General features: G+C 41.9%; 1 protein-coding gene across 2 annotated transcripts in view; it reads right to left on the bottom strand.

The window, feature by feature from the left end:
• Window positions 1–7,064: 7,064 nt before the first annotated feature.
• Window positions 7,065–26,609, bottom strand: part of LOC142310960 (neurotrypsin-like) — a 121,840-nt gene continuing 102,295 nt past the window's right edge. The window contains exons 12-15 of one of the 2 annotated variants that reach the window (XM_075348844.1): window positions 19,782–19,860; window positions 16,019–16,141; window positions 12,628–12,905; window positions 7,065–8,637 (exon numbers count right to left, since the gene is read on the bottom strand). In XM_075348844.1, coding sequence (XP_075204959.1) covers window positions 8,327–8,637; window positions 12,628–12,905; window positions 16,019–16,141; window positions 19,782–19,860 — 791 coding nt within the window. In that variant the 3' untranslated portion in view covers window positions 7,065–8,326. The remainder of the gene's footprint in view (window positions 8,638–12,627; window positions 12,906–16,018; window positions 16,142–19,781; window positions 19,861–26,609) is intronic. The other variant, XM_075348845.1, reaches the window with a different exon arrangement.

The raw sequence follows: 26,609 nt of genomic DNA, 5'->3' as shown, positions 1-26,609 counted from the left end.
ATGTTTACCCATAACAAAAGTCTACATAGAGGGGATGAGCCACATGGCAGGTGGTGATATCAGAAATAAGGGCTACAGTAATGTGGAAAGAAGAGCATGAGAGGTGCACACTTTGGGGAAGAAAGAACTTTTTGGTGGCTGCATCAACTTGTGTATTGGCCCTAATTACGTTGAGTCATGAAAGAGGCATGTTGAAAATGTCGATAGTGTGAACTCACCAAGGCACCTGAACAAAGGGCCCAAATAATTAAGAAATCTGAGCCACTCAAAGTTTTAATGGTTGACTGCCTCATGATTAATTCATCTCACAATGGCTACGAGTGCCTGGTGTGGACCGACCACTTCACTAAATTTGCAGTTGTGACTCTGACTAGCTACTAGATGGCTGTCAGCAGCTTAAGTTGTCTGTCAGGGCTTTATCTGTGTGTATGGGTGCCCGAAGAAGATCTACTCTGACCAAGGGGCCTGCTTCCAGGAGAATATCATGTAGGAAATTCATAGACTCTACAGCATCGATAAGTCCTGAACCACACCTTATCACCCTCAGGGTAGTAGGGCCAGTAAATCTTTCAACTGAACGCTATTACAAATGTTGAGAACTCTGGAAGAGGGCTTTTCATCCAGAACTTGTGTGGATATACAACAACTGAGTCCACACTACCACCGGATACACTCCCTACATGCTATTGTTTGATCGGAATGGCCGGGACATCACTGAATTAGGACTTGATCCTGAAGAGGAATGCACAAAAGTCAATGTCAGAACTTGGGTGCAAGAACACCCACTTCAAATGTTAAGGTTGGGGGAGCAAAAGTTACAGCAAATGGACCATCCGGACACAACTCTAGTACAAGAAGTGCCTCTTCAATGAAGAGAACAGGTGTTGATCTGGGCTAAACGCATCAAGAACAAGTTGGGCTATTGGTGGGAGGGGACTCTTCAATGGGTGACACACCGATTAAATCCCGAAAATACGGTCTATGAAATCCAACTTGAGGGGAAGGAGGGGATGCCGGGCCGAGTACTGCATCGCACCATGCTTCGACCCTGTGTATCTGAAAAAGGGAATCCTGCAATTGAGCTCTTAAAGCAACAACAGGACACCGTGAGTGGTTTCCAGGGCCCGCTGAGTCTCGAGAAGAACCGCCGGCTCCCACTAAACTGGAAGATGGGCCCGAAACAGCATGAGATGCCCAAAATTTCAAATGTTAACACCTTCATAGAACATGCTAATGCTGGAATCCCGCCCACAAGATTTGCACAGGATGAGTTCATCTGGCAAGTTATCATGCAGAAAGTCCGAGAGTGTGAAAAACTGTTGTCCACATTGGAGTCTCCCTCGACTAGCACTAGCAAGCAGAGAGTCTCTTCACCCAAGGACTGGAAAAGTAACAGAAGGGAGAAATGTAAGAGGGCAGCCAGAAGAAGATATTCAGATTCAGCATGACACGACATTTGTACACCAAGATTGCCATCTGTTAGAAGACCAAGGTCACCAGGAACCAATCTGCCAGGGGTGTGTTTCCTCAAGGGAAAGTTACAAAGAGATGCAAAGTCAGTTAACTACTGTGGTGCAGTGGCCAAATATAAAAGGCTGGGCAAGTGGTGGGAAGACAGATTTGGCATCAAGAACATCTTTGGAATGGACATTTCTGGACATTTGAGCAGTAGAGTAGGCATGTGTCTTCTGCAAGGGAATCATCTGGAAGTGCACCAACCCCAGAGAATACTGAAGACTGCATAGTACTAAGAAACAAACCAAGAAGACCGCATACCATCTCCAGATGACGCAGAAAACTGAACACCATTTCCAGAGGAACCCAAAGACTGTATACCATCTCCAGAGGAATCCAAAGACCAAATTCCATTTCCAGAGGAACCCATAAACCATAAACAATCCCCAGAGGAACCCGAAGACCAAATACCACTTCCAGAGGAACCCAAAGACCAAACACTGAACACCGTCGCCAGAAGAGGATCAATCTAATGGTGAAGCCATCGAGAGCCATAGACTGAGAAACAGACATTTGTTCTGGGACAGCACCCAAGTGAGCTGATCTGTTACTTCCTGTCTCATGTACAGTACTGAGTAAAAAAATAGCTTTTTAATAGAGTTAACTATTTGTGTATTGCCACGCTTACTGAACTACTTACATACAGTAAGTGGAACTATGAAAGCTTAAGAGTTCTTGTTTATTTCATACTGTGACCCTAGTAGGGCGAATTTAACGTTACCCTGATGAAAAGACTGGGTTTGGGTTAATGCCAAGTGAGTTTGTTTGAAAGATTCCTCAGTGTTAGTACATAATTTTTCAGACAAGTGTAACTGTAAAAAGTGGCAACTGTCTTTTAATTTAGTTTGCTTTGTATTTATTCTTGTTATATTGTTTACCCAACTATCCCTCATATGCCTGTTTCTGTCTAATAAAAACCCTTTAATGTCACCACTGCCACCACCATCCTTACTGCCTGTTGCATTGCTGGCACCTGTATTACAAAACGTTTAGGAATGACAACCTTTTTATTTTTACAAGGCCTCCTCAATTCAGAGGCTCAAAAGTATTTGGACAAATTAACTTTACCATAAATAAAATGTTCAATTTAATATTTTGTAGTGAATCCTTTGGAGGCAATAACTGCTTGAAATCAGGAAGCCATATACGTTACCAAACGCTGGGTTTAATCCTTTGTGATGCTTTGCCAACCTTCACTGCAGCTGCTTTCAGCTGTTGCTTGTTGGTTGGTCTTTCTCCCTTAAGCAGCTCAATGGGGTAGAGATCTGGTGATTGATTCGGTCATTGCAAAATATTCCACTTCTTTGCCTTAAAAAAACTCCTTGGTTGCTTTTGCATTATGTTTTGGGTTATTGTCCCATTATGTTTGGGTTATTGGGTTATTGAAGCGCTGTCCATCAACCTTTCTGCATTTGGTTGAATCTGATCAGAAAGTATAGCCCTGTACACTTCCGAATTCATCCAGCTGCTTCTGTCTTCAGTCAGATAGTCAATAAATACTAGTGACCCGGAGCCATTGGAAGCCTTGCAATCCTGGCCATCACAATGCCTCCATTATGTTTTACAGAGGATGTGGTGTCCTTTAGATCATGCTGTTCCAAGCCTTCTCCATACTTTCTTCTTCCCATCATTCTGGTACAGGCTGATCTTCGTTTCATGTGTCCAAAGAATGCTTTTCCAGAACTGGGCTGGCTTCTATAGATTTTTTTACGGCAAAAGGCCGCTTTACATGCAGCGACATTGCTAATGCAATGTCGTTGGGGTCACGGAATTCGTGACGCACATCCGGCCTCGTTAGCGATGTTGTTGCGTGTGAAACGTACGAGCGACCGCTAACGAACAAAAATACTCACCTTATCGTTACTCGTTGACACGCTCCTCCATTCCCAAATATCATTGCTGCTGCAGGTACGATGTTGTTCGTCGTTCCTGCGGCAGCACACATCGCTATGTGTGACACCGCAGGAACGAGGAACCTCACCTTACCTGCGTCCACCGGCAATGAGGGAGGAAGGAGGTGGGCGGGATGTTACGTCCCACTCATCTCCACCCCTCCGCTTCTATTGGGCGGCCGCTTAGTGACGTCGCGGTGACGCCGAACGAACCGCCCCCTTACAAAGGAGGCGGTTCGCCGGTCACAGCGACGTTGCTAGGCAGGTAGTGTGACGGATCCGAGCGATGTTGTGCGCCACTGGCAGCGATTTGCCCGTGACGCACAAGCGATGGGGGCAGGTACGCACGCTAGCGATCTCGCTAGCGAGATCGCAGCGTCTAAAGTGGCTTAAAGCCTGATGTAGCTTTTCTGTTTTTAAAGTTGACCAATTGTTTACACCTTGTAGTGAACCCTCTGTATTTGCACTCATGATGTCTTGTCTTTATGGTAACAAAAAATACAGTTGTACTCTAAAATGCTAAAGCATGCAAACCATTAATCTATGAATATAAACATTTATTACTCACAGGAAGAAAAAAGGGAACAGCACTCACCAGTAATTGCTGTGAAGTATTCAGGTTTTATTCCATGATCGGAGGATACATGCTTCGGCGTAACAGGGAGGGAATGAGGATGGTTAGCACAAAAAGACTACGGCCGTAGTCTTTCTGTGCTAACCATCCTCATTACTGGTGAGTGCTGTTCCCTTTTTTCTTCCTGTGCCTAATGTTCCATGTTCTGATGCTTTTGGAACAAGCACCCCGTAGCTGTATTCAGTAGAGTCCGACCTGGAAGTTTTCTCTGGTCATAGCAGAGATTAACAGCACCGTGTGTGCTTTCTGCAACAAGTCGCTGTTTGTTTAATGTGGACAGTCCTCAGTGGAAGTAGTGCCCCGCAAATCCTCCTTGTTACTAAACATTTATTACTGCCTAAGGAATTCTAGGAAAAATTGAGCTATTTAGCATACAAAAATGGCCATTTCTATGTCTGTCCAGTAGCCGAGTCAAGGCATATCTCGTAAACTGGGTACCTACTCTGACGCGTCTCTCTGGGTTAAAAAGCTGCATGTGTATGGGCAAGTAAGAACCTGCTACTGGAGAATAAAATCAGCTATGGAATTACACGTTTTGTTATACACATGTTTATTTCCCTTGTGTGTATTGGAACAGCACAAAAAACTGAGATAAAAAGGCAAATTGAACATAATGTCCCACAAAACCCCAAAAATAAGTAGGACAAAATTGTTGGCACCTTCAATTTATTATTTGGTTACACACTTTTTGGAATAAATAACTGCAATCAATCTCTTTCTATAACCATCAGCAAGCTTCTTACACCTCTCAACTGGAATTTTGGGTGACTTTTCTTTTGCAAACTGCGCCAGATCTCTCATATTTGAAGGCGCCTTCTACAAACAGCAATTTTAAGTTTTCTCCTCCATAGGTTTTCAATCATATTTAGATCCTGACATAATGCTGGTCACTCCAGAACTCTCAAGCATTTTGTTTCCATTCATTTCTGGGCGCTTCTTGAAGTATGCTTGGGGTTAAACTTCTGATGCAAACACAGATTTCTGACACTGGGCACTACCATGCAACCCAAAATCGTTTGGTAGTCTTCAGGTTTTTTGATCCCTTACACACAGTCAAGGAACCCAGTGGCAGAGGCAGCAAAATAAAAATAAATGGCAATAATTTTCAGGGAGAAATACATTATTTTCTGGAACAAGTTCAAGGGTGCCAACACTTTCGGTAATAATTATAAGTGAACACAAGCCATACATTAGAGTCTGTAAAACATGGAAGGTGGCTAAAATGGCACTCAAAAAAGACTGTGGCAAAGTGCAAGTGCAAAATCACAAAGTCAACTCAGTAGGCCACACCAAGTATAATGCAACCATTATGGTACAGTGAAATAATGTAAACAGTAATACTTACAAAACTTTATGTGGATGTCAGGGACCTTGAGGTTTGTGTTTCTCCACCCCAACACCATTTTGCCTCGCTTCTCTTGGGGTCATATATCTCTCCATATCCTGTGATCAGTCTCTCAGTTAGTGTTTGTGAAGTGGAATGCACTATTACAAGTTTTGACAAAATTGTTAAATAGATACTGAAACACCTGCTTCATGAAGAGTTTTCTTCACTTGGGTGAATATTGTGAAGGGGTTTTTCTTCAGTATGGAAAGGATTCTTCAATCATACACCACTGTTGTTTTCTGTGGTACTCTAGGCCTTTTTGAGTTCCCCAGCTCATCAGTCTGCTCTTTTTTCCTCCAGAATACACTAAACTGTTGATTTCGCCATTCCTAACATTTCTGTTCTCTCTCTGATGGATTTCTTTTTTTTTTCAGCCTAATGATTGTCTCTTTCTCTTCCATTGAGAGCTCCTTTGACTGCATGTTGTGGGTTCACAGCAGCAGCTTCCAAATGCAAATTCCACACCTGGAATCAGCTCCAGACCTTTAACTTGCTGAATTAATGATGGATTAAGGAGAGAACAGCTCATTGAAGCGCTTTTGAGATAATTGTCTAATTGTTTTTAATCCCTTGAAAAAGAGGCTGTTACATAATAAAGAGCTGTAATTCTTAAAATCTTACTCTAATTAGGATGTGAATAACCTCAAATTAAAGCTAAAAGTCTGCATGTTAAGTACATATTGATTATAGAACTGTATCTTGAATATGTTTCGGTAAACACCTAAAATGCCCAAAAGTCTGTCACTGTCCAAATATTTTTGTTGTGGTCGGCAAGCTCAGAACCTCAGTGATCACGATAATGAAAGACTGCACTAGGGCTTCTTTTAACTAGTAATCTGTAGCGTTCTACTTATATAGTCAGACGCAACTCAATGATGACCATACTTCACCACACTTAAACTTTTTTACAATGTCATATTAATCAGTTTGATTTTTCTTAAAAAATAAAATAAATTATATGAGCACTCCAGCATTTATTTGCATATGTAAAACTTAAGGCCCCCATACTCATTAGAATAATGTTGGACGAACCTGCTGATATCTACTTGTTCAACACACGTTACTCCAATGTGTATGTGAATCCTAGTCTCACCCGAAAGATGATGTTAGAGGAGATGAGGATCAGGCATGTCTGATCTCGGACTGACGATCCATTTGTTCTCTGTCTCATAGATTACATAGAAGAAAGCCTCTCAGAGAGCACAGTAGTGCTCAGCAGAGGATGCACGCCTTTTCATGGGAGAGTTGGGTTAGATAGCTGTTGACCATATGATCGTCTGTGCCATTGACAGCTATGTGGGGGCTTTACTCATTGTTAGTACTCTAGATCAGTAGTTTCACAACCAGCATGAGCATGCGCTAATGCGTACACAACCAGTCCTGCGCATGCGCTAATGCGTACACAACCAGTCCTGCGCATGCGCTAATGCGTACACAACCAGTCCTGCGCATGCGCTAATGCGTACACAACCAGTCAGCCTTTGACTTCCTGTGAACTACAGAATAATAATTGAATCCCTCCCTGCAACTCTCAGACTCCTCCCATTCTCAAACTTTTTGGGAAAGGAAGAACTAATCAAAATGGCAGACATAGCGCAACAACTAATAAAAGATATATACAAGGCATACACAAGAGTCTCTTCATTATTCTTTAATAATAACCTATGCAGCATTATAACAGTAATTATAAAAATTGCTGGAGTGTTTATTTAAGCTAAGGAACTTGAAAAGTAAAGTGAATCGGACAGCTGTTACATGCTGCCTGAACCATGGGCAGCATGTATGAGACACTGGCTGTATGATTTCAGCCATGTACGTATGCTGCACTGTTTCAGAGAAAAATATACTTTAATCCCTTCACCCCCGGCCAATTTTCCGTTTTTCGGTTTTGCTCCCCTTCTTCGAGAGTCTAACATTTTTATTTTTCAGTCAATCTGGTCATGTGAGGGCTCGTTTCTTGCGGGACGAGTTCTACTTTTAAAGGAAACCATAAGTTTTACCATATAGTGTACTGCAAAATGGCAAAAAAAAAATCAAAGTGCGGAAAAATTGCAAAACAAGTGCAATAGCTCACATAAAACTGCCCTCTTTTATGCATTGTCTTAATTTTTTTTATTTATTTCTTTAACAGTAATGCATGTCCAAATTCCTACATTTAATGTTTGTATAGCTTAGCGTCTTAGAGTGGAGCTGTATATTTTTTTAAGACTGTATTTCATGTTCAGTTTGCACCTGTTCACATTTGTCTGTTAGGAAGTGCTGTCAGTTCTCATTTTATACTTTAACAGCCAACTGGTAACCAAGCTGCATGAAAAGCTATTCAAAAAGGCAGGTGAACAGTGGCTTGCTCCCTCCCAATCTCCTTGATTGACGACCCTCACCCTATACACACATTCAGGAAGAGACCTTTCAGTCATTGGCAGCGGGTGGGCAGAAGCTATCGAATAGTCTCCTGGCGGCTCTTAAAGTATATTTCTCTCTGAAATGCTTCAGCGTTAAACATATGTGGCTGATATCATACAACCAGCGTCTGATATAGTCTGCCCCTTTAAGTAAACTAGAAGACTGGCGTAGCACTCATTTTAAATTACTTGCTGCCCACACTGCAAACCTAGATGTGCGCTGTTGTCCGTAATATGTATGTTTTTAGTGGAAATTATATTGAGACAATAAACATCAAATGAAATTATATATTTCTATACACAATATGGTTGTTACAGTGACAAGGACACAACATGGAGACATTTCACAGCTTTTTTTACATCAAAGGGCTATACATGGAATTAAGGCATGTTGTAGAGCACATATTGTTCCAAGATGAATCTCATGGCAAAAAGTTCATAATTCTTAACATGAGTCGTGTAAATCACAATGAAGGAAGATTGTTTAATTTTTAGCTCATTTCAGCTTTGTAACTCTTTTGATCCAAGGGATAAACCTGTTGACCTTCGTATATACTCCCGGAGAGTCTTTTCGTCCACACCCATAGCCCCAAGAAGTTATTCCTACTACTACCCATTGTCCATGGTCATTTTGGCACATGAGAGGACCGCCACTGTCTCCTTGACAGCTATCTACTCTATTGTCTTCAGATAAATTTCCAGCACAGATCATCCGATTAGTAAATTTCCCTTTATAACGAAATATACATTTCTCTTTGGGGAGAATTGGAACTGCGCCTTCCAAAAGTGTCTTTGAATATGATGTACCTGTGACAAGAAAGTAGAATTAAAATAATATACTTAACCTTTTTGAATAAAGCTTGTTGCATGAGAAAAAGAATACAAATAGTCTTGCGTGTGTATTAAATAGCCAAAAATATGTGCACATTTTTGGTGAATTGAAAAATAAACAATTTGGCTTAAAAAACAAAGAAGAGTACTAATACAGTAATTATATTAAACCTTCTATGATATAGCCTAAAATTTTCATTTTAGTGCTTTCATCTTTTCTTCCTCTTATTTTAAGAGCTGAATTATTTTTTAATTTTTCAAGTCAATAAGGTCATTTGAGAACTTTTTTGTGAGGGAAGTTGTAATTTTGAATTACACAATTCACCTTACCATTTAATGTATTGAAGAATGGCACAAAAAATTTCCAAATGCAGAGAAATTATGAAAAAAAAACCCACAACTCTGCCATCATTTTTTCTTTTTGCAGTTTTCATTGTGCTGTAAAAATTACTTGGCAATTTAAGTCTCCAAGCCAGTGGAACATGGTTATACCAAACTGTTTTTTTTTTATTATGAAGTATTAAAAAAAGAATTCTGAAAGTTTGTAAAAAAAAAAAACAAAAAAACATTTTGTTTGTGCCACTATTTTCTAAGGTCTGTAACTTTTCATTTTGATAGGTTTTTATTGCATTTTTTTTAAAAAAAAGAAAAACTTTTTGTTTTTTATGTTTTTTACTTTACAGCAGGATAAAGTTGAAATTATGGAGCTTTTCCTTGAAGTTATGACAACACAGTTGCTTGGGGGACTGATGGTAGCCATCGCATGCACACACCAGCAATCACGTCATTTAGCTTGAAGGACGTGTCTATGTAAAATATTTTTGAAGAAGAAACTGATATGTCGGAAAAGGACAAAAGGTGCAAATTTCAGGGTAGACATTACAAATCTGGGCACTTTTATAAAGGGTAAACACAATTCTCAGAAGGTTTCAATGACTAGGCAGGACCGATAAATATGTTCTAATATTCCCTCTTCCTATTTGCATCTTCAACAAGCGAGGTCTCCAAAAGGGAACAGTATTTTATCAGTACTAACTAGATCATAATTTATAGTTTATTTCTGAAAGGAGATATCCAATATTCAGACATTTTTAAAAATGTGTGTCAGTGTTGTAAAACATAACCAATACTTCTCGCCTTGTCTCTGTGCCAGCGATCTAAACTTGACTTTTCAGGTGTGCTTCAAGTATTTATATATTTGACTGCAGCCAATGAATGGTCACAGCGATCATGTGCCCTTCTACTGGGATAATGAATCCCATTCCTAGAGGAACTAAGTTATTAGTATGGTTGCTTTTGTTATCTTAAAGAGAACATGTTAGGTGCCGTATGCATTCTAACCTACAAGCAGGGTGATGTGTGGCCTAGAAACCCCTTCCTACCCATCACTGTGTTGTAATATGGTGTAATATGAATGTATAAAAAAAGTTTGATTGCTTACATGTTCCCTATGTAAATGATTAGGGGGTCTACTCCCCTGGGCGTCGCATCGCCCCATGGGCATTTGCATGCTTTCCGCAGTATCACGCCTCTGTGAGCGTGATACCATGGATTTACATTAGTGACGTCACCGTCAGCGCCTTGAGATCCCACACGTGCGCGCTTGCCATTCTCGCAGCCTTGTAATCCCGGTGCTTGCTTGTCGGCTTCAGACGCGCACTGCACATGCTCAGAAGACTCCTGCGGTTCCGACCATGCACAGAGCGCGTCTGAAGATGACAAGCAAGCACCCGGATAACAAGGCTGCGGGGAATGGCAAACGCGCACGTGTGGGATCTCAAGGAGCGACGGTGACGTCCACAGGGGCGCGATACAATGGAAACATGCAAACCTTCTGATCTTTTACATAGGGAACATGTATGTAAGAAAACCTTTTTTTATACATTCATATTGCACAATATTACAACACAGGGATGGGTAGTAAGGGGTTACTAGGCCACACATCACTCTGCTTGTAGGTCAGAACGCATATGGGACCTGACAGATATTTTCGCAATGTTGTAACATTGGATAAGCCTTGAAGTATAGCTAGAGATTGTACAAGGGCGAACATTCTGGACCAATTGTCTTTTTGGTCATCTCTTGGCAATGAAAGGCAAGATATGGCTACTATCCTGGATAAAATAACCGCACTAGGTGTTACATTAGGGAGTACATGGCCAAGGTATGATAATATAGAATTGCTCAAAATTAACAGTCCAATCTGGCTGTCAGTGGTGAGGAGTCTTATAGCTGCAATGTTCCTCTGTGAAATATTCAAATTGTCTTTACTGGAAGGAAGGAGACAAACTCTAGTGCCACCTATTGGAAGTAGCAATCCTAAAAGTCAAAAGTGACTCTCCAACGAGCCTTTTCATATGATATAAGATTTATACCAGATCAGAACCTCAATTTGCAGACACTGTGTTTTGGGATGATTGTCCCTCGTCAGTGCAAAGTATGAGGTCTGATCTGGCTGAATGAAAAGCTCTACTGGGGTCTCAGGGGAAAATGTTTCTCTTTGCGGAGGCTGACAAACCAAATCTGACTGTCAGTCGTGAGGAGTCTTATAGCTGCACTGACGAGAGACAATCATCCCGAAACACCGTGTCTGGAAATTGAGATTCTGATCTGGCATACATCCTAGGTCATATGAAAAGGCTCGTTGGAGAGTCACTTTTGACTTTTAGGATTGCTACTTCCAATAGGTGGCGCTAGAGTTTAGCTGGGTTCACACATAGCTACAGCGACAACGACGTAGCTGTTACGTCACCATTTTCTGTGACGCAACAGTGACCTTGTAAGTCGCTGTTATGATCGCTGCTTAGCTGTCACACACAGCAGAAGCAGCAGCGATCATAACGACAAACGTCGCTGTGCTACATGTGCAGAGAGCAGGGAGCCGCGCACACTGCTTAGCGCTGGCTCCCTGCACTCCTAGCTACAGTACACATCAGTTAATTACCAGATGTGTACTGCAGCTACATGTGCAGAGATCAGGGAGCCGCGCACACCACTTAGCGCTGGCTCCCTGCACTCCTAGTTATAGTACACATCGGGTTAATTACCCGATGTGTACTGCAGCTACATGTGCAGAGAGCAGGGAGCCGGCACTGGCAGCAAGGGCGGACGCTGGTAACGAAGGTAAATATCGGGTAACCAGGGAAAGGACTTCCCTTGGTTACTCGATGTTTACCCTGGTTACAGCTTACCGCAGCTGCCAGACGCCGGCTCCTGCTCCCTTCATTTCGTCGCTCTCTCGCTGTCGCACACAGCGATGTGTGCGTCACAGCGGGAGAGCGACGACCAAAAAATGAAGCTAGACATTCAGCAATGACCGGTGACCTCACAGCAGGGGCCAGGTCGTTGCTGGATGTCACACACAGCGACGCTGCAACGTCACAGAAAATGGTGACGTAGCAGCGACGTCGTTGTCGTCGTCGCTGTGTGTGACACCACCCTTTGTCTCCTTCCTCCCAGTAGAGACAATTCAAAATAAACTTGATATAAAAATATAACTTTAAATAAACCTTTGAGCTCTACAATTACCAGTTCCCTGCTTTTAATATGTTTTTTGTCGATTAATTTGGAGTAGTGGAGGACTGCCAAGGAGTATAATTGGAGAATTTGAGGACACTGTTTCCCAGGCACATTTTTTTTTTTTTTTTTTTTAGAAAACTACAGATCATTTGAGTAAAAAATAGTGGGCTATCTATAAGGAGGGTTCATTCAGCATTTTTGGTAGTTTCGATGCACACCAAACTGAATAGAAATTGCAAGAGTAGCTAGACACAAAGAAGAAGACTTTGACAAAACTTTCATAAACACTTCTAAATGATTACCATAGAAGATCACTGTCAAAAATTCAATTTACTGTACATGACGTACAATATTTACTGTATATTCCAGTGATCAGCTCATGTAGATTGTACAGTAATATTTAGGTATAGGTGTAATATACTGTAATAATACAATAGCTTGAAATACCTGTGTCGCCCCATCCAGATATGAAACATGGCTTCTTGTGTAGAAATGACTCCTTCCTTTCTGGGAGACATATTGGCAAGACATGGTAGGTAAATGACATGCAATGACCTTCCTTCCCCTTTAATCTGACCAATGCAATGTCATTGTCATTGCTGCCAGTGTGGTATTTCTTATGTCTAACAATCTTCTGCACTGGTAACTCACGCTCAAAATCATCTTCCACTCCAGTGTGGTAATCACCAACTCTAAGTGAGTATTTGTGAGGCTTGTCACCAAATCTAGAAAACCAAATAATAAAAGGATTAATTTATTTAATACTACAGGATCATATCCTTACAAATATTTTCAATAGTTACGTCTAATGAGTAATTATTCCTAGATAATAGGCTAGGTAGCAAGGTCTGTTGCCATGTTGTTCTAAGTCTCATTATTCTGCATCTGATTAGAACATGGAAAATCGATAAAGTCAAAGGATTGGTTAGTATTTAGGCCTCCTTTCTAAGAGCATCACAACGTGTGGTTATAGCAATAAAGTAGGCATAAAAAAATAACACATAATTGTCTTTGGGTAAGTGTAAAGATCTGAGCGTTTTTGCCAATGCTAAAACGTGATGGCCAAGTGGCACGTCCTGTGGGAAGTCCTTGTATGGAGTGGCAAGTACCTACCAAATGTCATTCAATGAAGAACAATCAGCAAAAAAAATCACTGGTGACCACAGCTTATTATTGTGCATGGGGAGCAAAGGCAACTATAGGACATATTGCTTAAAAAAAAAAAAAAAAATAATAATGCTGGCTTCAAAAAAGCTTTTCAAACACACTGGATATGCTGACCTTTCTTTGCTGTTAAAAGTGCCTATAATGGCTATGGTAGCATCAGAAACTAAAAATGAAGCAATTGAAGAGGGTGGCCTGGTCTGAGACCAAGAGGACTTATGGGAAGAAGATAAGTTAGTACAGACAGTGCAATTCCTAGGGTAATGTTTTTCTAGGGAATCTTGGGTCTTAGCATACATGTGCAAATACTTTGATATATACTATGTACTACCTACTACAAAGAGTTCAAGATTACAGATGAGCGAACCCTAGGCTCAGTGTTCATACCAAACACAGACTTTACAAAAAAAACCCCCCCAGAGTTTGGGGTCGGAGTTCGGGTGCTTTACATATGCAACTACTCGTGAGAGCATCGCTGTGCTCGGGTACACTCAGTGCTTAGTCCAGTGCAAGATGCTTGCAGTGTTTGATCAGTTTACACTGGGGGTAACAATAGATGTAGGGTACACTAAAAGAAAAAAAAAAATGGAAAAACCCCGTCCACCCTCCCACGGAAGTGTTCTGTTTTTGACTGGCTGCATGTGGACGGAGACCCAAACTGCCCAATTAGTGACTTTCATTGGCATTCAGGTCAAGACCGAGTTCCAAACCGAAATTTATCTAAAGTCCGGCTGAACCCACCGAACCGAACTTGCACGTGTCCGCTCATCTCTATTCAAGATATTGACTTGGCCCCGAAATTACTTGGCCGAATCAGTGGACGTCTCCATCTTGTAACTTATATCGATCTACAGTACTGAAGCAGTTTTTTCATGGCTGATAGATGTTTATATAAAATGCAAAATCAGCTACCGCTCTTAACCTCTCTTATTAACTTATTTATCACAGCCAGAGCATTCTAGCGAGGGCCGAAGACCAATTGTGAAAACCCTATTGGTGTCATAGTGCCCTGATTAGAGATTATCACATGGATTTAATGCAAATCGAATTTGAGTCGAATTTCCTGAAATCTGTAAGTTAAACACAGAAGATTGAATGAATCAATCAGTCTTTCTCTCTACTTCTCTTCATCCGTCTCTCTCCTTCCTACCTACAGAATTACCACTATTTATTTCTAAAGTGAATTGTCCTGATCCAGGACCAGTACTCCCCGCTCCAGATTTTCCCAGACCCGGCCTGGTCATGTCAGGGGTTAACTCCCATCAGCCTCGTTCTGGTTTCAGGAGACACTATATCTGGCCTCTGCACTTTCATTCCTATGCTGGTTATAGTTTTGCTCTGCAGCCTGTGACTGGCTCTGGTGAGATTTCCTGTTTGATCTGACCCATTGTTACCATGTCCTGACTTGTACCCTCCCCAAATTCGTCTGTCTGTCCCAGTCCCTGACTTCCTGCTCCTGTCTGTTGTTTGTATTTCCCTCTGCATACCTGATCTCCTGGCTTCTGACTCTGTTCTGTTTTCTGACTTGATTTTGATCCTCCCTTTGCAGTGACTTGACTTTCCTGGCTAGACCCTGACTGTTTGACTACTCTATTGCCCCCTGGTGGTTTGCCTGTGAACTTTCTACTGAAGTTACTCTGCTGTACTTCAGCTGCCTTTCTGTTACAGTGTTACTCTGACTTTCTTTCACTACTCTGCTGCCACCTAGTGGGGAATACGCTGTACTACGTCTTACTAGCCCTTTGTACAGCATGGCATCAGCTTACTCTAAAATCACTAAAGTTACATACACTAATAGGAGTTTTAGACACAATTTCTTCAGGAAAATTAAACTACCTGCAATTTGTAGGTAAATTAAATATTTAGGAAAATTTTGCCAAAGCTGCCAAGTTTGCATTATAAAAGGTTCAATCATCTCTAATCCTGGTGATTTTTTTTTAGATAGGCCTAAAAGCAGTTGTTTCCACTGATGATGAGGCAGTCTATACTCTACATGTCTTTCAGTTATTCATCTGCTGGACTACTGTTGATGGGAGTACTTGAGGAGACACTGACAATGGAGAGTGATTAATTATTTTGTATGTAACACACTCGTTTCTCTGACAATGTTGGAATGCAGAGTAGAAATGATACCCAAGCCTATTCCCAATTAGCATACCTACATCACAACTTTTTATGCGAACACCTACAATTTATCTGCTCACTAGTTCTTCAAACCCTATAATTGTGGTACTATGTTTGTGGGATTACATACTGTAACTGCGTGACATAGACATTGGTGCAACATATGTGGCCGCACAGGGGCCCAAGAGGTAAGGGAATTCATTTCTACCTCCACACCTGAAGGGATTGTGCATTATGATGAGCTGTTGGGTTGCAAAAGGCCCACATATTGTTCTTGCACAGGGCCCTCTTCCATCTGTGTCCATTAGGTGATAAAATAGTGAAAAAATAAGGAATATTGTAAAAAGGACTGCTAGTTCCATAAAGTTAAAATAGTGATGGAGTTAAAAACATCCAAGGAAAAAGTTCCTTAGAAATACCTAAGGCTACGTTTCCGCCCTGGATCAGTGCCTTCCTCAGGCCATATGAAGGCCATGAGTTCCATACTTTTGCTGTACCTTGGCACATGCCTATTTTCCTTGCAGATTAAATAATGGCCCATTTTTCTAACCTTTTGAAGCAGTGAGCAGCTGTTAGAGCCCAGCAGCTGCTTATTAGAGTAGCCCCACATAGGAGACGTGTCTCCTTATGGAATCCCTTAAGCCTCAGTGAGGACTGCCATGGCCAGCCACCCCTGTAGAAAAAAAATATTAAATGCATTAACTTTTAATTTATTTGGTATATTTTATTACACAATATGCAAGATAAAAATGTATTCTCACCTCTCAATATTTAGAAATAATTCTAGCTAGCTTGATACTAAAAACTAGGAGTACATGCCTCGCACCATATTTTTCACACTTTCTATGCCTCACTAGAAAATTGGCCATGGCTTAGAGGAAAATAGAGTGGCTCAGCAGGATGTAGGCATGGCTTAGAGGAAAAGAGAGTGTGGCTCTGCGTGATGTAGGCATAGCTTAGAGGAAAATAGAGTGTGGCTTAGTGGGATGTAGGCATAGCTTAAAGGAAAAAAAGAGTGTGGCTCTGCATGATGTAGGCATGGCTTAGAGGAAAATAAAGTGTGGCTCAGCAGCATGTAGGTATGGCTTACAGGAAAATAGAGTGTGGCTAAGCGGGATGTAGGCATGGCTTAAAATATAATAACATGCGCTAAAATGTTTGTTGAAAATATTTTAAAAATTCATAAACAAATGTTAATTGACAAAGTTTAGATGAGGGATACACCATAAAATGTATATATTATGTGTTGTACTATATATACTAAATAACGGACAATGGCCCTTTAACAATAGTTGTACAGAAAAAAAGTCTGATATACCCATAGGAATGGGGGTGGGGGAGAAAAAAACACTGCAAATAAGTATAAGTATTTAGGTAAACTACTAGTAATATAATAGCATGGCAGAATCCCCATATGTGAGTCAAACTATTACGAGTAGGATATACAAAGTAGCCTTCTCATAGAATTCTGTTTAAAACATGCATCGAGGCTGCTGAGGAGCATCAACATACATACAGATATGTAAGTGTTGTTACTCTACTACTGTGTATATCTTACTGGAAATAGTCTGACATAGGTTACTTTCACACTACTGTTTTTTAACTGCGGCACAAATGGATTTTTTGCCGCAAAACCAGATCTATTGCAAATGCGTCATCAGTGCAATTAATTTGCAATGGAATCGCGGCAAGATGCGGTCACATGCGGTTGCGTGCAGCATACACTGGATCAGTTGTTTTGCGGTATTTTATCTGGTTTCAAGAACTTTACTTGTAGCATTTTTGAGCTCGGACAAAATACTACATTTCACTGGATCCATCATATTGCGGCGCTAGCTGCAATGCATTTCAATGAGCCGGATCCTGCTTTACCGGAAGTCACCGCATTCTGATAGGCAGGCCGTGTTTTCTGATATAGTAGAGCTCCATTAGTTGAAGAAGACAAAAGAAAGAAGACAGAGGACCAGTATCGTGGAAGGGTGAGCGAGAGTGATAAAGATGAAGTTCCTAAGCATGTCTGTGTATTTATTTCTAATAAAGTATTTTTTCTCTGTGTGGTGTCTTTTTTTAACCCTTTATTGGAGATTCTTAATGGCCGGGTCAAACTTGGCCTGACATTAAGAATCTCAGGCTTAATACCAGCTGGTAAAACAAAGATAGTATTAACCCCTTATTACCCAGTGTGCCACCTGGCACCAGGGCCGCTGGAAGAGTTGGATACAACGCCAGAAGATGGCACTTCTATGATCGTGCCATTTTCTGGGGTGGCTAAGAACTGCAATTTGCAGCAGGGGGGCCTAGAAAGCTTGGGCCAACCATTCAAGTCCCCAGCTGCCTAGTTGTACCTGGCTGGACACAAAAATTAGGCGAAGCCCACATAGTTTTTTTTTCAATTATTTCATGAAATTAATGAAATATTAAAAAACAAGGGCTTCCCTATATTTTTGGTTCCCAGCTGGGTACAAATAGATAGCTGGGGGTTGGGGGCAGTCCATACCTGCCTGCTATAGCTGGCTAGCATACAAAAATATGGTGAAGCCCACATCATTTTTTTTTATTTTTTGGGCAAAAAAAAAAAATAAGGTTTCCCTGGATTTTCCATTGACAGTGAAGGTAACACTAAGCAGTGGGGGTTAGCAGCCAGTAGCTGCTTGGGTTACCCCTAGCTAGCAATAGAAAATACAGTGGGAGCCCACACTTTTTTTTTTTTTTTTACCCCTAAGCCTAGGGTTATGTGTTTGAGGTTTTTTTTTATTTTTTAATGAATTTAAAAAAAATAAATAAATCGACATGGGCTTTGTTCATTGAGCACCCGAGCATTTTACTGCTCACTCAACCCTACTCCTGACCACACAGCCAGCAGAACAAGTAATCAGATCAGCTGACTCCAGTGTCGGCCAATTACTTGTTCTGTGTCCCCCTGCATCCATCGCAGTGTGTGCGGGCTGTGAGTTCAGCCGGCACTGAAGTCAGCTGATTTGAACTCAGTTGAACTCCAGCCCACACACTCTGCGATGGATGCAGAGGGACACAGAACAAGTAATCAGCCGACACTGGAGTCATCTGATCTGAACTCAGCTGAACTCCTGAACACACAGCCCGCACATGGTCACACGTGATCGGCAGCAGCCAGTGACTGCTGTTAACCTGCATCCATCGCAGCGTTTGCGGGCTGTGAGATCAGGAGTTCAGTTGACTCCAGATCATCCAGAGCCAGCCGATTAAAATTCTGTGTCCCGCTGCATCCATCGCAGCAGCCATAAAAAGTAGAAGTAGAAGGATCCGGTAAAATAACATACTGGCGAATTGCGGTTGCATGCGTTGCACTTTGAAAGCACAGGATCCGTTTTTTCGGCAAATAATCCATTTAAGCGCAGTTAAAAAACGTAGTGTGAAAGTAGCCTTATCTATTGGGATTCTGTCGTGCAATTGTATTACTGGTAGTTTCCCCCCCCATCCCCACCCCATTCCTATGGATATATCAAGACTTTTTTTCTGTGTAACTATTGTTAAAGGGCCTTTGTCCCTTATTTGGTATCTATAGTACAACAGATAATATATAAATTTTATGGTGTGTGTCCCTCATCTAAACTTTGTCAATTAACATTTGTTTGAATTTTTTAAAAATGCTATATTTAAATGTAATTTTTATATTTTGATCTAATAACAGTGATTTTGTGGTACAATATACTCTTGTTCTTTTGGTAGTTTTGATCTTCATATTGAGTTGTGTTACCAGTGTAAACAATGGTGGATAGGTCTTTTGTTGTACAATCATGTCTGCCATGAGGCAACAAATTGATCATTAAGCATGTGATGCCCGGAATAGTTTGGCACATCTTTTTACATCGCGTGTACATTAGACAAGTATAGTAAATCTATCCCATTGGCTTTTGATATTTTCTACATATAAAGCTGAAAATACATAAAACATTACAAACATTTAACTCAAGGCTATAAAAGAAAAAAAGTAAAATGTCACCAAGGCAATTCAAAATGTAATCTAATCTTCTAATATCATCAGCTATAATACTTATAATGCATCTCTTCCAATATAAGCAGCAGAAAAAGAAACTAATTAATATATCATTCAGCCATAACATCTTCACAGTGTCTTCGTCTTGACCATGTTTGGTGAGAAACGAGAGAACACAAGCGCTCTAACCATTACATAAACATGTACAGATGTTTATACACAGTCTTTTTGGCAAGTGTCAGACTTTTCAAGAGGGGTGAAAAATACAAATATTTTTCATCTCTTGTAAAAAAAAAATAAAAAGGCAGCAACTTTACACAAAGGTTGAGTTTAATACCTTATGGATTTGGTTCCTCCAACAATTCTCTTCTTTCTCCGAGACACGTGACTTATGCCACATTTGGTGGGTGCACCATCTAATCAAGAAATAAAGACATATCTAATTACACATATGTGAATTTCTTTGTATATCCTTTAAACAAGGATCTCTGCTTTGGGAAGAAGAGGCTCTATTAGGATACCAGCTGTTAATTTCTAATTGTTAAAATAAAAAATTATACAAATTAGCTCTCTCCCAATATAATATACTGTGGAGGTAGCTTCGCTTTTATGATATAATGCACATGAGAGGGATGAAATGGCATAACATCATCCAAGGCCTATGAAGTCAAGTGGTGGTCGACATAGCCATCAGTTTGTCATGATTAGGACTCACTGGTAGGTCGGTTTCAGACGTCCGTCTTTAATCAGGTTATTGTCATACGTGTGGCACACGTGTGATATTTGTGTTTGCATACGTGTGACAGGTACCGGAGAAAACACGAGTCTGTGAAATAAAAAGATTTTCCATATTTACCTGCTTTCTTCAGCTCTGCTTCCTCCCGCTCCCGACCCCACCATTAAATTAATCGATTATTCACCGCACTCAGGACCTGGAAGCCGGAGCAGCGCTGGGGACAGCAACGCCGAGCACAGCACCGCAGGGACAGGTGAGGATTCTGTAAGCACAGTGACATCCAGGAGGTCTTTGGAGTTCCCAATGAACTCTGATGACATCCTGATGACCCCCGCGACACCCACACTACAGCTTCACGAGTTCATCAGAGTTCATTGAGAACTGTGATGAGTCCCTGATGCTGTCCCCACTCCAGCTTCCAGGTTCTCACTACACACACACACACACACCCAGCACAAACACACACACACACGTATACACTGAGCACATATACACACATATGTATACACACATAGAAGACACACATGGATACACCGAGCACATACACACACATAGCGCACATGCATGTATACACTGAAAACACACACACACACACACACACACACACACTTTGTTCCGGCTTCCAGTTCCACAGGGCACTGAATATTCATTGAGTATAATGAGCGGCGATAAGGAGGGAGAGGCAGCAGAGCCAGAGACAGCATCGCTAGATAGAGGTAAATATAGAAAATCTTTTTATTAAAAAGACCTGTGTTTTCTCCGGCACGTATCACACTGATGTCACACGGATCATGTCAGTGTGCGATCCGTGTGACATCCGTGCTGCAGGAGAAAAAACGAACATGTCTGCATGTGTGCGTGCGGGGTCATGAGAGAACACACGGTCCGTGTGAAAACACAGACATGTGAGTAACAGCAAATAATAACATGGGTACGTGTGGCATCCGTTTTAAAAATGGATGTCACACGTACCTGAAACACGGATGTCTGAAACCAGTCATATGCTGATCGCATGCAGCACTAACAAGGTAATTAAAAGGGAACCTGTCAAGTCCGATAGTACCATTAACCTGCAGACATAGGGTTAATCTGCAAGTTAATAGTGTTATGAAGGTGCCAGGCCACTGTGATGGAAGGTGTAGGTGTAAAGGTGAAAGGCTGTTTATTTTGTTTTATCTGGAAGTTTTATGAACTGTAATAAAACTTCTTGTTTTCACCAAGAGATTGCTGGCCTGTGTGAACGCTACCAGTGGCCTTAAAGCGAGTAAATCCCTACAATTGGTGCTTTTGCAGTGTATATCACACCAGCGTAGTAGGGCCAGAAGGCACTATTAGGTCCAGACATAGGTGCTGTTAGCTAGGAGGGAAGAAGGCAGACCAGACCTTGGTATGAACAGTTCTAAGGTTATGTGCGCACGTAGCGTACTGTCCCTGCAGAAATTTCTGCAGCGATCTGAAGAGCACACGTGCGCTTCAAATCGCTGCAGAAACAGTCCGTAATGAAAAAAAAAAAAAAAGCCGATTCCATGCGCTCTGCCTGCAGCTCCTCCCATAGACAGAGCGGGCGCTGCATGCAGAGCGCAGGAAAGAAGTGACATGTCACTTCTTAGAACGCTCGCTTCGGGCAGCAGCCGAAACGCTGTGCTCTAATACGCCACGTGCGCATGTCTCCTGCATAATCTTCATAGATTATGCAGGGGACGCAGGACGCATGCAGTTACACTGCGGTGCAGATCGCAGCGTAACTGCATGTAAATACGCAACGTGCGCACATAGCCTAACAGTTTACTGGATAATAGGTAAATGATTCACAGCTTCTATAGCATTTAGCCTCAACACTGGATTTCCACACGATTTCTGGATGGATGGCAACTGGACTGATACTATTATATGGCAAATCTATAACCTAGATGCGATGGGCTCTATATCTTTAGGGTCTTTAGGGTTATACCCTCATTCTTTTGGACTACCTACTATAACTGGCAGGACGCTGAATGCCACTTGTCAGTGTCCACACCTGTCTAGATTCTGTATTGAGATTCCCTGCATAAGGCAGGAACGTGCCTTTATACCATGTTAGGCTACTTTCACACATCCTGTTTTTTGCTCTGCGGCACAATACGGCGTTCTGCAGAAAAACCGCAACCGTTTTTTTGACGCCGGTTGCGGTTTTTTTTGCATAGACTTACATTAGTGCCGTATTGTGCCGCAGGGGCTTGCGGTCGGTTCGGTTTTTGCTGCATGCGGCAGATTTAGCCGATGCCGCGGCAGGATCGAACGTTCCCTGCAACGTTTTTTGCTCCGGCGCAAAAAAAAACCGCATCGCGCCGCATCCGGCCGCTGCGGCGCATTTTTCAATGCATACCTATGGAGGCCGGATGCGGCGCGATGCGGAAAAAACTGCATCCGGTCGCCGCATGCGTTTTTTTCCACTGCGCATGCTCAGTAGCATGCCGCAACCGGAAAAAAACGGACGGGCCGCATGTAAAAACTTATGCAAAGGATGCGGTGTTTCCGCCGCATCCGTTGCATAGTTTTCACAGCCGGATTGAGCCGCAGTGCTCAAACCGGATGTGTGAAAGTAGCCTAACCCCGGAAATAAGACCTACCCTAAAAATAAGCCCTAGCAGGAATTTTTGACCTTTTTGGAGTATGCTTAAAATGCATACATCAAAAATATGCCCAGGTGCTGTTCAATAAGGAAGTGTCCAGGGAGCTAAAAAGTGAAAGAATACAGCAGGACACTTAATTAAAGAAAGCAGACACCCCAAAAGAGAAAAGACACCGTCAAAAGAGAGGACACCCCTAAAAGGGAGAAGAAAGCTCCAAAAGAAAGCAGATAGACCACCCCCCCCCCCAAAAAAAAAAAATCGAACTCACGAAACAATAAACAATTACAGCTGGCAAGTGCTGACAGTGGATGGACTCTTGCACAGAGACATGTGTTGCTGCCAGGTCCCTCACCATTCCGCTCTCACACATACACACATATCTGGTTCTCCAGTATCACTCTGCTCACACACACATCTAGTTGCAGTAACACTCCACACTCTCACACACACACACACACACACACACACACACACACATACACAGATAGTGTCCCAGTATAACTACTCTCTCACACACACACGCTCATCGGGTCAAAGTATCACTCAGCTCTCTCACACACATGCTGGGTCCCAGTATCACACCTCTCTCTCTCTCTCTCTCTCTCTCACTCACACACACACACACACACACACACACACACACACACACACACATCGGGTCGCAGTATCACTCCGCTCTCACTAACTTTGCGCGAGTGATACTGCATCTGGCGAGCAGAGGGAGTGAACCGCTGTAGAATGTAGGGAGAGCTGACAACAACACAGATTTGTATGTGAGAGCCCATTCCCTTGCCAACTATAATTGTTTGGGCTCTGGTAAGTGCAATTCTTTTGAGGGGGATCTACTTTCTTTTGGGGGTAAATTTAGCAGTACACACTGAATAAAAGTTAAGCAGTTTTTCCACCAAATAAATAACACCTACTCTGAAAATAAGCCCTAGCACATCTTTTGGAGCAAAAACTAATACCCTGTCTTATTTTCAGAGAAACACGCTATCTACAGTATCTAATGTATCGTTTCCCTGAAATCACTATACTAACTATATTGACTTTTAATTTTTTACATTTGAAAACCCTCACGTTAAGCCACCATTATTCCACATTTTCAAGAGCTATAACTAGGTTCTTCACAAGTTTGTCACCAGCACATGACAGAGTATCACACAGCATTATAAAGATCAAACCCCTGTAATACGACCAACGAAAAGTGCAGAATATGATCCCACAGAATGCTGCCAATCCATAGCATCTATTCTAAGCGATAATCTCTAATTACATAAAATGAGTTTGTGTGAAATTAATAAAAGATTTTGTCATCAAGAATAGTATGAGTCAAAGTGCACATATCCAGCGCAATATCCGCCGTATTTGCTCTGCATTATAAGCCACATCCGTAACATATCTTGCAGCTAAAATTTTTCTCCTCTAAAATGAACCAGGCATAACCCGATCACCTCAAAGATTTTACGCATTTTCTCAATTCCGAGGAGATTCGTGTGGCAGCTGGTTCACCACAATATATAGGAGGAATCATTGATGTGAAGTTACAAAGGCTGACTTCACTGCTCATTCCCAAAAGAATATTTTGTGTGGTAAATGTTGCTTCAGTGGTTGCCTTAGTTACACATTCATTATAAAGGGTTTCTATGCCCGCTTATATCCCGTGCCCCTCACTAGGAGTATGTTGGGGGTCACCACAGAGGGTCATTACTACATGCACAATTCAATGCTTTCACAGGCTGCATCTCAGAAGTAGTTAGGACTCCAGGGAAACATCTATATAGCATTGTTAATCAAGGAAGAAGGGGAGGACACTTATCTGAAGGAGATGCACATTTTATTTCTAATATTTAGAAAAAAGAAGAAAGCCATTCTGTATGTATGACTGGCATTACCATTGGCTTGATGAATAAAACAGCAAGGCACTATTTTAATTAAAAAAAAATCATCATGGCAGGATTACAGTGAAGTGTAACCCAATCTAATATATAAAGCTGAATATATGTATATGTGTGTGTGTGTGTGTGTGTGTGTGTGTGTGTGTGTGTGTGTGTGTGTGTGTGTGTGTGTATCCACTAAAGGAATCCGCACCGTCGCATTTACAAATCACAAACTTTTGCACAGGCGCCTCATCTCATCTGACTCAGGTCAGTAAATGGAGCTGGGAGCTATATGTTGCTATAGGCAACAAAGGACATTCTTAGTATAAGAGGCTTATATTAATAATATTTTGGTAGACAGAAGGATAGAGAGAGACAGACAGTCATAGAGAGACAGAGAGAGACACAGACAGAGACAGAGCTTGACAGAGAGGGAAACAGAGAGAGAGAGAAAGAGAAACAGAAATACAGAGAGGCAAACAGGGAGAGAAACAGAGAGAGAGGCAGACAGGGAGAGAGACAGAGACAGAGAAACAGACAGACAGAGAGGGACGGATACAAAGAGACAGAGAGAGACAGAAGAGACTGACAGACAGAGAAACAGAAAAACAGCGAGAGAGACAGAAGGAGAGACAAAGACACAGACAGACGGAGAGAGACGGAGAGACAGACAGATAGGGAGAGGGAGACAGAGAGGGAGAAACACAGAGAGAGAGTGAGAGACAGACAGACTGATAGGGAGAGTGAGAGAGCGGGAGAGAGACAGAGAGATACTTAGTTACTATCCAAAGCAACGGTACTATAGCTAGTCTAATATATAAAGCTGAGTGTATGTATGTATGTATGTATGTATGTATGTATGTATGTATGTATGTATGTATGTATGTATGTATGTATCTATGTATGTATGTGTGTGTGTGTGTGTGTGTGTGTGTGTGTGTGTGTGTGTGTGTCTCCGCTAAAGGAATCCGCACCAATGGATGTACAATCACAAAATTTTGCACACACACCCCATGTGACTCAGGGAACATCATAGACTATGTTTTGACAAGAAAATGTAACCTGGCGCTTTACAGTTACTCTCCAAAAAACATGCCTCCATTAAAGTGAATGGAGCTGCGAGCTACAGGCTATTAATAGGAGCTATGATTGGTTGCTATAGAAACAAAGGACATTCATAGTATAAGAAGCTTATGTGTGAGGTAATATGATGTCGGTGGAGAGACAGACATAGACAGACACAGATTGAGAGACAGATAGACAGAGACAGACAGACACAGACAGAGAAAGAGGCACACAGGGAAAGAGACAGAGACAAACAGACACACACACACAGACAGAAAGGAAAAAAAAAAAGCCAGACAGAGAGAGACAGACGGGGAAAGGGACAGAGAGAGACAGATGGGGAAAGAGACAGAGAGAGACAGACGGAGAAAGAGACAGACGGGGAAAGAGACAGACGGGGAAAGAGACAGACGGGGAAAGAAACAGACGGGGAAAGAGACAGACAAAGACAGACGGGGAAAGATGGGCAAAGAGACAGAAGGGGAAAGAGACAGAAGGGGAAAGAGACAGAAGGGGAAAGAGACAGAAGGGGAAAGAGACAGACGGGGAAAGAGACAGACGGGGAAAGAAACAGACGGGGAAAGAAACAGACGGGGAAAGAGACAGACAGACAGACGGGGAAAGATGGGCAAAGAGACAGGACGGGGAAAGAGACAGAAGGGGAAAGAGACAGGACGGGGAAAGAGACAGAAGGGGAAAGAGACAGACGGGGAAAGAGACAGACGGGGAAAGAGACAGACGGGGAAAGAGACAGACGGGGAAAGAGACAGACGGGGAAAGAGACAGAAGGGGAAAGAGACAGACAAAGACAGACGGGGAAAGATGGGCAAAGAGACAGAAGGGGAAAGAGACAGATGGGGAAAGAGACAGGA

This window comes from Anomaloglossus baeobatrachus, chromosome 5 (genome assembly GCF_048569485.1).
Source record: "Anomaloglossus baeobatrachus isolate aAnoBae1 chromosome 5, aAnoBae1.hap1, whole genome shotgun sequence".
NCBI classification, from domain to species: Eukaryota; Metazoa; Chordata; class Amphibia; order Anura; family Aromobatidae; genus Anomaloglossus; species Anomaloglossus baeobatrachus.
The sequence above is the reverse complement of the archived record's forward strand: the minus strand, read 5'-3'. Positions and strand labels throughout refer to the sequence as shown.